Genomic DNA, 12,062 nt, shown 5'->3' with positions numbered 1-12,062 from the left:
AGAGCCTTTACCATTCTATGACACTGGAAGAGGGCACTAGAGCCAACCTTTAGACAGACGCTACCCATCCATCCACCCAACTTCTGCCAACAACTGGGCAACAAAGCTGCAGGTTTAGAGAAGGGATCTTGCGGAAGTATCTGGAACCAAATCAGATTAGGGGTGAATATAATAATAATAATAATAATAATAATAATAATAATAATTATTATTATTATTAATGAGTGACCAAGAACCTTGAGGAATGGGGCTTAATGGCTCTTGAGGCAAACTACAGGCTGGAGGTAGAGATACTGCCTCTGTGTATGCTTTCTGGCAGAGCTAACATGGACCTTTTTAAAAAAATTTTTTTTTATTATCTGTATTTTATTTACTGGATAGAGGCAGCCAGAAATTGAGAGGGAAGGGGGTGAGAGAGAGGGAGAGACAGAGAGACACCTGCAACACTGCTTCACCACTTGCAAAGCATTCCCCCTGCAGGTGGGGACTGGGGGCTCGAACCTGTTTCCTTGTGCACTGTAATGTGTGCACTCAACCAGGTGCGCCACCACCCGGCCCCTCATGGACTTTTTTTAAAAAATTTAATTTATAAAATAGGAATATTGACAAGACCATAGGATGAGAGGGGTACAATTCCACACAGTTCCCACCATCATAACTCTGTATCCCATCTCCTCCCTTGATAGCTTTCCTATTCTTTATCCCTCTGGGAATATGGACCCAGGATCATTATGGGGTGCAGAAAGTGGAAGGTCTGGCTTCTGTAATTGCTTCCCTGCTGAACATGGGAGTTGTTAGGTTGGACTTTTTCCAAATGGGGAAGATATGTGCCCAGGCCTAAGCCTGGGTGTGAAGTTGTGTCTGAATTTGGTGTGCAGCTGCAGGTCTTAAGGTGATGTGGTCCTTGATGTGCCTGTGATCCCCAGAGAGCTCATTGTTCAGTGAAGGCATAGCCCCATCCTCAAGCTTCCTACAACATTTAGTGGCTATAAGTGCACAGGGTGTGTGTGTGTGTGTGTGTGTGTGTGTGTGTGTGTGTGTGTGTGTGTATGTGAGAGAGAGAGAGAGAGGGAGAGAGAAGACGAACTGCCTTTCCTGGCCTTTCTAACAATGGACTTGTAGGTCAAGCATCCTCCTGCTGGTCTTTTTGATCATGTGCTTAGCATGCTCCTCTCTTGCCATGTCCCTGAGGGAAGAGTCTGGGAATCAAGTACTTTGTGAATCATCCCATCGTGTCCTCAGCATCCACAGGTCTTCGTGCGCACAGTAGGTGTCAGTGTATCTACACCGTGGAATGTGGCAGCCAGGAAGGAACTCTGGGTCATGCTGGTTATTTGGGGTCTCATCTTCACTCTGGACCCTGAAAGGTTGAGTCAGAGTCCACTAGAACCCAGCATTCTGACTCTCCAGTAATTGATCCATTTGTGGGATCAGGAAATGGATGAAGATTGTTCCTTCCTGTGACGGTATTGTTTCTGCCTCAGTCTGGCTGTAGTTAGCCTGCCTCCCCCTTTGTTCTGGGGGCTTTTTCCTGGGATGGGAGGGTAAGATCCTTCTCCACATCTCCATGCCCTGCCCCGCCCCATCAGACTTGCCGGTGGGTAAGCACAGGGTAGGAGCCCTAAGGCAGAGTACCCTCCCAATGTCCGGAAAGAAATCAAGGCTGCACTCAACAAGGATGGACTGCTGGGCCTGGCTGGTGTCCTACCTCTGCCAGGATATAGCCTTCTGGCTCCTCCCCAGTCCCTTGTTCCATGAACAGGCTGGAGATTGTAATGGTCTGGGTTTCAACACTGTCCTTCACTCACATTCTAGAAAGGCAGAGAGATCCTGAGGCAACTCCAGCAACCCTCCCTGGCCTCTCCCCCTGTTTTCTGCCCTTTGTGGGTTGCTTGAGCCATAGCCTGGAGAGCTGCACAAGGGCTGAGGGGATAAATGGAGATGCCCTGGAGCAAGGTGTGTGTATGTGGCGGGGGGCGGGGGCACAGAGTGGGAGTTGACTCTGGCACAGCTGACAGTGGGCATTGCTCCTGGCATGCAGGGAGTGATAAGCACATTTTTGCCCTCCAAGAAAATTCCTCAGAGGGGAGAGGAGGTGAAATCTGGGTTGTCTCCCAGATGCCTGACTCTTTCTGTTTGTCCAGGTCTAACACTGAGAGAGGAGCAAATATTGAATGACTCACTCCACCCCACTCCCCCTGCAGCCCCCAGCCTCCTTAAGATGCCTTCAGCCTGGGCATGTGTAATGGGGGTGTCAGTTCTCAGGAGAGCAGGAGGCCAGCTGGCCCCTACTTTACCACTCCTTGTTTTTTTCTGAGTCCCTCAACTTTGAACTGCTTTGGCTCTTTGCAGGGAGATGGTCCAGTCACCAAATTCCTGCTCCCCCACCCCACCCCACATAGTCAGGTGCTTTTCTGTGGGACCACAGGGTTCCAGCCTCAGATCCCTAGCCTGAAGAATGAAGATGATTAATGCCAGGTACAGGCCCTTCCAGGCTGGCAGAGACCTGGCCCACTTCCATTTTTAGAGGTTCTTTATCTATTAAAAATATATCAAGAAATGCCATAACAGGGTTATGAAAGTTGTGGTTTATTTGAGGTCTCATGATGAACATCTTTTGGTTTTGTCTCGATGCCACTGGCTGTACATCCTCCTTTGGAGACAATGTCAAAAGGCTATATATATTTGAGATCCCTTGTGACCGTGAGACTCAAATGTGCCTCTTTCCTGCCTCCCTTCCCCAGGCTTCTACCTCATAGAACACAGAGGCCCTGCCTGTTTTGTGACTTTGGAAGCTACAAAGCTTCACAGTTTACAAAGTGGTCTCTCAGTAGACAAGGCATGTGGGGTCTGGTGTGGGCAGGGCTTTGTAGCCTGCCAGGGGTGGGGGGGGGGCATGGGTATGGCCAGCGAGAATCCAGTGCCCTGATTCCCTTCTGGGGCCCAGAGGGGACTGTGTAAGCTGCAGAGAGGCAGGCAGAGATTTGCCAAGGTGATTCAGCCCAGTAAATCAAGATCCTTCAGAGGCTGGCCTCCTTTGGCTTGATTCAGTGCTGCTTCTCATGCTCTCTACCAGATGGAGAGGCTGGGAGAGAGTGAGTTAATTCAAGCTGTGAAGTGAGCGGGTGATTTGGGTGCTAATTAAAATGACAGGAAGTAAACAGCTCTTGGAAACACCCAGCATGTGCCCTCTAAACCCAGCTAGGAACTGCTCTCACCACCATCTCTCTCTCCCAACTTGGCACGGTGGGCCCAGTCTCCATGGCAACTGAGCTGAGCAGCAGAGATCAAAGCAGGAGATGGGTTAGCTCCAAACCAGCCAGCTGAACCAGGCACTTGTGAAAGGGTTTCTGGATAGTGCCTGGAAGGGCCCCCCAGGTGTTTTCCTCCACCTCCACAGCCCCTCCTCTCTGGCAGGATTCCCTGCCTACAACCTGCAGCGAAGCTGGTGTGGTGAGGGAACCACTCATGGACTGGAATTGCATCTCCTGGGTCCAGCCACTGCCTGAGACTCTGTTATTCTGCAAATGTTGATGGAGCAGCGAGAGTCCTGGCTAGGGACACTGTGGGGTCTGGAATCACATTTTTGAGATCCTAATATTCCGCTGAGCAATTGATGTGTGATCTCATGGGAGTCATTTAATTTCCCCAAGCCTTAATTTTATCACCTGAGAAGTGGGAGTAATAATAGCAATTTTCTTTTAGTATTGTTAAGAATAAATGAGCCCACAAGTACACAATCCCTAGCGCACTGCCTCCTACATGGTGATTACTGAAAAGAAGTTAGCTGTTACTCAAAGTATTTTTACTGTGTGCTAGGGGTACACAGATGGACTTTACATAGTCTCTGACCTCAAGGATCTGCTCACTTATAAAGGGCAGAAGCTACAGCATGGTTTGTTGTAATTGGAGCAGTGATAAACTACCAGGCTCAGTGGGTCTGAAAGAGAACTGGATGGGGGGGGGGATGACAAGTGGTGGCACACCTGGTCAAGTGCACACATTACAGTGTGCAAGGACCCAGGTTCAAGTCCCTGGCCCCCATCTGCACAAGTGGTGAAGTAGGGCTGCAGGTGTCTCTCTGTCTCTTTCCCACTCCCTCCTCCCCTCTTTCCCACTCTCCTCCTTCCCTCTCAATTTCTGTCTCTATCCAATAATAAATAAGTTAAAAAATATTACAGGGGTTTCTAGTGAGGAAAAAATTTAAAAAAAAAAAAAAAGAGGAGAGAACTAGACATAGGACAGGGCTAAGGGAGCTGGTACCTGAGCTGGATTTTCAGAGATGCGTAGCATTTTGGGCTGGAATTTCTGAGCACACATTGCAGATGGAAGCGGAAAGCTTTGCCATACTGAAATATCTTCTAGGACATGGGTCTTGAGTAGCCAGGAATAGATCGAAAGAAGATTGACTATCTCCTGTAGGTGGCAGGGGATCAGAGAGGGCTTTGAAAAAAAGATTGATGGCTGGGGAGAAAGCATAATTGTTATGCAAGAGACTTGCATGCCTGGGACTGAGTGGTGGCACAGCCGGTTAAGCACACGTGGTACTAGTCACAAGGACCCACACAAGCCCCCACTCCTCTGCATCCCTGCAGTGGGGTGCTTCACAAGCTTCGGAGGAGATGTGCAGGTGTATATGTTTCTTTCTATCTCCCTCTCCTTTCTCAATTTCTCTCTGTCCAATAAAATGGGGAAAAAAATGGCTGCCAGGAGCAGTGGATTTATAGTGCTGGCACCAAGTTCCAGCAATAGCCCTGCATGCAAAAAAAAAAAAAAGACTTGCGTGCCTGAAACATTGAGCTCTGAAGTCCCAGACTCAATGCCCAGCACCATCATAAAACAGAGCTGAGCAGTGCTTTGGTGTCTCTCTCACTTTCTTTCATTAAAAATAAATAAATAAATAAAATATTCAAAAGAAGATTGAATCACTTAAGGACAGAGAGAGAGAGAGAGAGAGAGGCTCAAACGCTGTTCTTGCCATATGTAGTGCTGAGAAACCTGTCAGTAGGACTTTAGGTGTGCAAAGCATGCTCTCTACCCACTGAGCCACCTCCCTGACCACTAGAAAGGGCTTAAAAGTCATATTGTGGGTGTCCCCCTTTATTCCAGAAGTAATACCTGTTCATTGCAGGAAATTTGGAAGCTTGAAGAAAGCCATAAAAAAAAATGCCAAAAGTATTTGTATTCCTGTGTTGCAGAGAAACTACTGTTAGCATCGTGGTACAAATCTCATCCCCGCTTATTATTATTGCTTTTTAAATTTTATTTAGAGAAGAGAGAGAAAGAGACAGAAAGAGGAGAGATGCCACAGCACTCCTCCATCAGCCAGGGTGCTTCCCTGGGGCCGCCCACGATGCTCCCATGTGGTGCTGGGGCTTGAACCCAGGGTCCCACACATGGTAACACATGTCTTCTGTCACTGTCTCCCAGTCCTGGTGCAAATCATTTTTACTTGTTCACCTGTTAATTTTTTCCAAAAAAAAAAAAATTAAAACAACAGCAAACTTTATTTTCAGTTAAGAACTTAAGGAGGGAGAGTCAGGATAAAAATGTGTTCTAGAAAGCTCCTTGTGACTGCAGCATTATGGAAAACAAAGGGACCTGCACTATAGTCAACAAGTAAGGGTTGATAAGGTGGGGCCAGTGGGTGTGGTGAAGGAGGGCCTGGAGAGAGAGATGGGGGGAAGGCAAAGGGAAGGGAGGAGGAGAGGGGAGGGGAGAGAGAGAGGGAAGGGAGGGGCAGGGAGAGGAAAAGAGAATTGTACACTTAGGTAGAGTGGGGAGGAAGTAGGGAGGATACAGATAGGGCAGAATCTTTGGCTCTTCGTGGTAAAATTGGAGAGGGTACTGTTTGTATGTTCCAAAGGAAACATTAGGGTGCCTGGTTTCAGCAAGTCAGCCTGTTCCTCAGACAAGGAGCATCTGCTTTATGTAAGAGGCCCTCAGAGAAGAAGCCTGGCTGATTGCTTTTTTTTCAACGCTGAGTGCCCCCCCCCCCCCAGAGGTGAACACAAGCAAAGATAAGAGCATTTGAGCTTGGCTGCAGAGCTGGGAGGACCTTGGACCTGAGAATGGGCACTGGACTCTCAGTTGCCTGACTAGAACCAACAGAAACTCTACTCAGGTCAGCCCACCCGCAAAATTCTAGTGGGCTCAGGTGGTGTATGAATTAAATGTTGTTGTTTTTTTTAAATTTTTTTATTGGGGAATTAATGTTTTACATTTGACAGTAAGTACAATAGTTTGTACATGCATAACATTTCCCAGTTTTCCATATAACAATACAACCCCCACTAGGTCCTCTGTCATCTTTCTTGGACCTGTATTCTCCCCACCCACCCACCCAGAGTCTTTTACTTTGGTGTAATACGCCAATTCCAGTTCAGGTTCTACTTGTGTTTTCTTTTCTGATCTTGTTTTTCAACTTCTGCCTGAGAGTGAGATCATCCCATATTCATCCTTCTGTTTCTGACTTATTTCACTTAACATGATTTCATCAAGGTCCATCCAAGATCGGCTGAAAACAGTGAAGTCACCGTTTTTAATAGCTGAGTAGTATTCCATTGTGTATATATTCCACAACTTGCTCAGCTACTCATCTGTTGTTGGACATCTGGATTGCTTCTAGGTTTTGGCTATTACAAATTGTGCTGCCAAGAACATATGTGTACACAGATCTTTTTGGATGGGTGTGTTGGGTTCCTTAGGATAGATCCCCAGGAGAGGAATTGCAGGGTCATAGGGTAGGTCCATTTCTAGCCTTCTGAGAGTTCTCCAGACTGTTCTCCACAGAGGTTGGATCAATTTACATTCCCACCAGCAGTGCAGGAGGGTTCCTTTGACCCCACAACCTCTCCAGCATTTGATTAAATGTTTTTAAGGTTCATTTTATTTGTGATATGAGAGAGAGAGAGATATTTACATGAGAGAGGAAGCCAGAGCATCACTCTGATGTGTCAAGGGTCAAATGGGGAACTTCAAAAATGCGAATCCAATGCTCTAGGAGTTTAGCCATTTCTCCAGCTACAGGCAATGGAAAGTTTAAAAATTCTACGATTGATTTTTTTTCATTTATTTATTTATTTATTTATTTATTTATTATTGGGTAGAGACAGAGAAATTGAGAGAAGAGTGGGTGATAGAGAGGCAGAGAGACACCTGCAGCCCTGCAGCCCTGCTTCACCACTCACAAAGCATTCCCCTTGCAGGTGGGGACCAGGGGCTTGAACCTGGGTCTTTGTGCACTCAACCAGGTGTGCCACCACTCGGTCGCTACAGACAATTTCTAATGTACAGTCATTACTAAGAAAGAGGTACCCACAGGGCACAGAGGAAGATTCCCAACCTGAAAGGGAAAGTGACTTGCTAAGAACACATGATGTATTGAGTTTAGAGCAGGCTCCAGTGCAGTGTCCTCTCCACTTCTTTCTCATTATAATGCTCTCTCTCTCTCTCTCTCTTTTTCTTTCTCTCCCCCCTCCCACCCTCCCAGATATGAACATAAGTATTTGTAGAGTTGGGATGGAACTCCTAGTCCTACTTTACTTCTTCATATATTTTGTCACTATTTATTTATTTATTTATTTATTTATTTATTGCCCCTGGGGTAATTGCTGGGGCTTGTCCACTGCTCCCAGTTGCCATTTTCTTCTTTTTTGATAAGAGACATAAAGAAGTGTGGGAAGAGAGGGAGAGAGAAAGAGAGAGAGACCTGCAGCACTACTCTGAGGTTTATGAACATCTCCCTCCCTCCCCAGTTGAGAGGGCTTCACTTTCTCTTTTCCCTACTTAACCCTGCTCCTTCCACCCTACTCCCTCCCTCCCCAGTTGAGAGGACTTCATTTTAAAATACTTTCCAAAAGTTTATCCACATGCAGCTCCTCACTGAGCACCACTGGGTTCCTAAGAGTTAGATAAAATAGACACGTGCTGGGTGGGGATAGGTAGCATAATGTTTATGCAGAGAGATTCACTTGCCCAGGTTTCAAAGTTCCAGGCTCAATCAATCCCCCTCTACCATCACCACCACAAGCCACAGGTGATCAGTGCTAGGGTAAAAACAAACAAACAAAAAACATGCTTCTCAATTACAGAAGCCAGACCTTCTACCTTCTGCAACCCTCAATGACCCTGGGTCCATGCTCCCAGAGGGATAGAGAATGGGAAAGCTATCGGGGGAGGGGGTGGGATATGGAGATTGGGCGGTGGGAATTGTGTGGAGTTGTACCCCTCCTACCCTATGGTTTTGTTAATTAATCCTTTCTTAAATAAAAAAAAAAAAAAGAAAAAAAAAACATGCTTCTGTACCCTGTGATCCTGGTCCTCTCTAACTTGGGTCTTCCCCTGGCATGCTGAAAATGGGCTCCCCAAACCTTGTCCCAGGGAGTAGATAATTAATGAATTGGCAGCAGAACCAAGAAAGAACCAGGCCTCTGTCTTGCTTCCTGAGAGGACCCCAGTGCCTTTATCAGATCATTTCTCACAAGTGCTAATGAGCCCACTTGGGTGCCATAAATAGACACCAGCTGCAATGAAAAGCATTATTCACACTTGCCAACCAACACCTCTTTTTCAGCTTGCATATGGGACCAGCCCACATCTGACCTCAGGGGCCCAGAAGAGTGTCCTCAGGCTCCCACCCCATCTTCTGCCCACACAGGTTCCTCATGTGGCCTCTGTGCAGTTTCTGCTCCCCTACTGTTTCTCTACCCAAAGTCCACAGTCAATTACTCCGCAATACAAGCTCTCCTTTGTTGAGTGGCTTCTCCTCTACCTCTGAGTAGTCCCGGCAGATAAGCGCTGAGCACCTACAGATCCTGGTGCTCACCCAGGGCGCACTGGTAAAGAGGAAGGTGACTAGAGGGAGCTCAGGGCAGCAGGGTGGGGCTGGAGTGTGGGAGTGAGCGAGTGTGGAGGCCCTCACTTGCTGAGGCCTCTACCCTACTTCAGGGCTGCTGTGGGTGGGCTCTGGGGCATGTTTAGCTTATTGGCTGAAATCAAGTGACACACCAATCATTTACCTCACTGTCTCCACAACCTCATGAAATGTGGAACATATAGAAAGACCCCAACTTGGTGGTCTCCTACCTTTGCCCCAGTCCTTACAGCCCCAGATGTAGCCATTTTTTGTCTCACACAACCTCCATTTCTCATCTGTGCCTGAGTGGCCCCGTGGAAAGGACTTCTCCACCAAGAGGAGCTCTAGGAGAAGAACCTGGACTGGGCTGCATTTTTTTCTTCCTCTCTAATAAACAAGGGAACTTTTGACTTGTTCCCTGTCTCTGTAGAAGCACCTGTCTTTGCAGAAGCTTGACCAGGGCCTTGGGAGGGCTCAGATCAACCCTTCTGGGATTGAGTGAGATCCCAAGTCAGGAGCTTAGGCTGGTGGGTCCAGTGTTCAGGAAGCTACCTAGGAGCCACCAGGTCCCCCAGGCTCCTCTCTGTGCCTGATGCCAGGGCTGAGGCTTGCAGCACCTTGGCTGCTCAGATATGTGTGAGGGTCAGCAGTCAATGGAGTGAAGGGAGAGAAAGGAGGAGAGACACAGAGAGAGACAGAAGGAGAAAGGCAGAGACATGTGTGAAAACAAAGTAGAGCTAAGCAAGTGCAAATCAGACCTGTGCAGGGGAAAATTCTGCCTCTCTTGACTCCATCCTCCACCCGTTCCATCTTCTGTCCTTCCCCTGAAAGAGGCAGAAAGGCCAAGCTTGAGGGAGGGACTCAGCACCCAAGTGTGAAAACCGGAGGCAGCTCAGAGGAGTGAGTTTTTGCTACTTGGTTTCTGGGTAAAGACCATCTGGTGTTGGGTGAGCTGCCTCGAGGTGCCCTTGTTGCCTGCACATGCAGGCGTGCACTGAGGGTTACACTCGTGTACACTCGCACACGTGCTGACGGAGGAGGACATACACACCTACATTGTACACACCCTGGAACACACGCTGTGAGCCTGCCCGTGAGCTCCCAGGGCCAGTACACCATGTGCAGAAGCGCACACTCAGACACTGCCCGCTCAGGCCTGGCCCCCCACTTTTTAAAAAAACTTTTTATTTTTAAAAAATTATCTTTATTTGTTTATTGGATAGAGACAGCCAGAAATTGGGAGGGGAGGGAGAGATAGTGAGGGAGAGAGACAAAGAGACAACCTGTAGCCCTGCTTCACCACTTGTGAAGCTCTCCCCCTACAGGTGGGGACTGGGGGCTTAAACCCAGGTCTTTGTGAACTGTAGCGTGTGCACTCAACCAGGTGCGTCGCCACCCGGCCCCCACCTGGCCCCTTTCTGGCCTGTGCCCAGGAGGCCAGCTCTTTCACTGTCAATTTCAGGAGTAATGACAGGCACCTGGGACCCTGGGGTTCTCAAAGCCCAGTGGGCACCTTCCTTGGCGCCTTTGCTGCCCCCATGTGGTGTCCCCTGCTATAGGGCCCCTGCCTCCTACCTCAAGCCCTTATGGTCATGCAGTCCTTTTTCATTTCCAGCCACTGTGTGGGCTCTGCCCTCCACCCTTGCACAGCTCTGATCCGTGAGTGTGCATATGACACAGTATGAGGCGAGGAGAGCATGGCTTCTCACTTGTGAATGGTGTCTCATGCCCCCCTTTGTTGTTAAAATTCGGATGGCTCTAGCCGTGCGGGTTAGCTTCACGGGCGGGTAACAGAGACGCGGAGACAACGGCTGGGCAGGGAAGCTGTATTTCTTTATTCAGGAACAACGATTCATAAACTAAACCAAACTGATCACCACCCCTTCAACCTCCCCCCATTTCCTGGGCCCCAATCTGGGGGAGGCTGGCAGCTGATTTCTTGGCACTGTCCGATTCCAGTCGCAAGAAGCCCTCTCTCTCCCTGCCTGCCTGGTGAGCATCTGCCAGGCGCGTACTGGGAGCTGTTTGCTGGTGTTCAGAAATTACCTCCACCCCATCAGGAAAGTGGGGAGACCAGATGAGTTGGGGGTTTGTGCCAGGGAGCTCCACTGTGTGGAGGCTACTCTGTCTCTGGGCCCAGGGGAGGTCCTTGGAGCTAGAGGAGGAGAGATCTCCCTGTGCCTTAGGTCTGGAAAATTGTCGGGGCCAAAAGAGTAGTCTGTGTTGGGTGCTGGAACCTGGGCCAGGCCATTTTCTGTCTCTGGGCTTTCCAGCCTTGCTCCCAGATTTAGGGGGGTGAGAAGAAATAACCCCAGAAGGCTGTTGGTCTGCTTCTAATTCTGCTTCTAAGACCCCTTCTGTTGCATTGCTTGCTTAATGCTGTGTAGAATTAAAAGAAGACCAACAGAGGGCCTTTTCAGGATCTTTTGCATGCGAAGGCTTTCGACTGGGCCATGGTAACTGAGGGCATCATCCACATCGGGAGAGACTGTGCTCCCCAACACTCAGTGCATCATCTAAAGGAAAATATGCCTGGAGGAAGAAACAGTCTCTGTGCAGCTGGGAAGAAAGGCCCTGCCTTCTGTCCCACTCAGAGGAGGACATGCCAAGGGAGGGACCCTGAGGGAAGGGAGAGAGCAGCGTCTCTGGAGAGCACAGACTTGGAAACCACTGTTCCAGGGCAGTGAGATCACATGCCTGCATCTGTCCTGGTGGGGGCCCAGGACAGGGACAGTGTGATAAGCTTTGGGGCCTGGAGTGGAGGGTTGGAACTTTACTCTCTTAAGGCTCTGAGCTTCATGTCTGTGGTTATGGGCCCGGCCAAGTGGGCCCCAACCTGAACTCTCTGTGGTGAAAACACAGAAATACCATCTTCTAACTAGGAGTTCTGGGGGGGTCAAAGGACTATAGCAACCAAAGACCAGTGCCCAACATGAGACTGGGGATCCTTGACACCCATGATTATGAGGTTGGGTCTCACACTGAAAGCTTACATCTCTCCCTCTTTCCTTCTGCTCCATTTCCTGTGGACTGCTGCTGCTGCCCAATCTCCAGGAAGTAGAGGTGAGTACTGCCGGGGCGCTTCATTCTTCTCCCTCCACACCCTTGCCCTGACTTCATTCTGTAGCACCCAGTAGGGATGGAGGGATAGGATACCTATAGGAAAAGCTGGGAGGGATTTTTTTTTTTTTTTTTTGCCTCCAAC

The 12,062-nt window shown here is 48.7% G+C and overlaps 1 protein-coding gene across 1 annotated transcript in view; it reads left to right on the top strand.

Annotated features, from left to right (window-relative positions):
* The window catches only part of SPOCK2 (SPARC (osteonectin), cwcv and kazal like domains proteoglycan 2), a 37,008-nt gene that overhangs the window by 7,377 nt on the left and 17,569 nt on the right, over positions 1-12,062 (top strand). Inside the window, exon 2 of the mRNA XM_007539427.3 lies at positions 11,912-11,920. Within this exon, the coding sequence (XP_007539489.1) occupies positions 11,912-11,920 (9 nt within the window). The remainder of the gene's footprint in view (positions 1-11,911; positions 11,921-12,062) is intronic.

Source organism: Erinaceus europaeus, chromosome 1 (assembly GCF_950295315.1).
Source record: "Erinaceus europaeus chromosome 1, mEriEur2.1, whole genome shotgun sequence".
NCBI classification, from domain to species: domain Eukaryota; kingdom Metazoa; phylum Chordata; class Mammalia; order Eulipotyphla; family Erinaceidae; genus Erinaceus; species Erinaceus europaeus.
The sequence above is the reverse complement of the archived record's forward strand: the minus strand, read 5'-3'. Positions and strand labels throughout refer to the sequence as shown.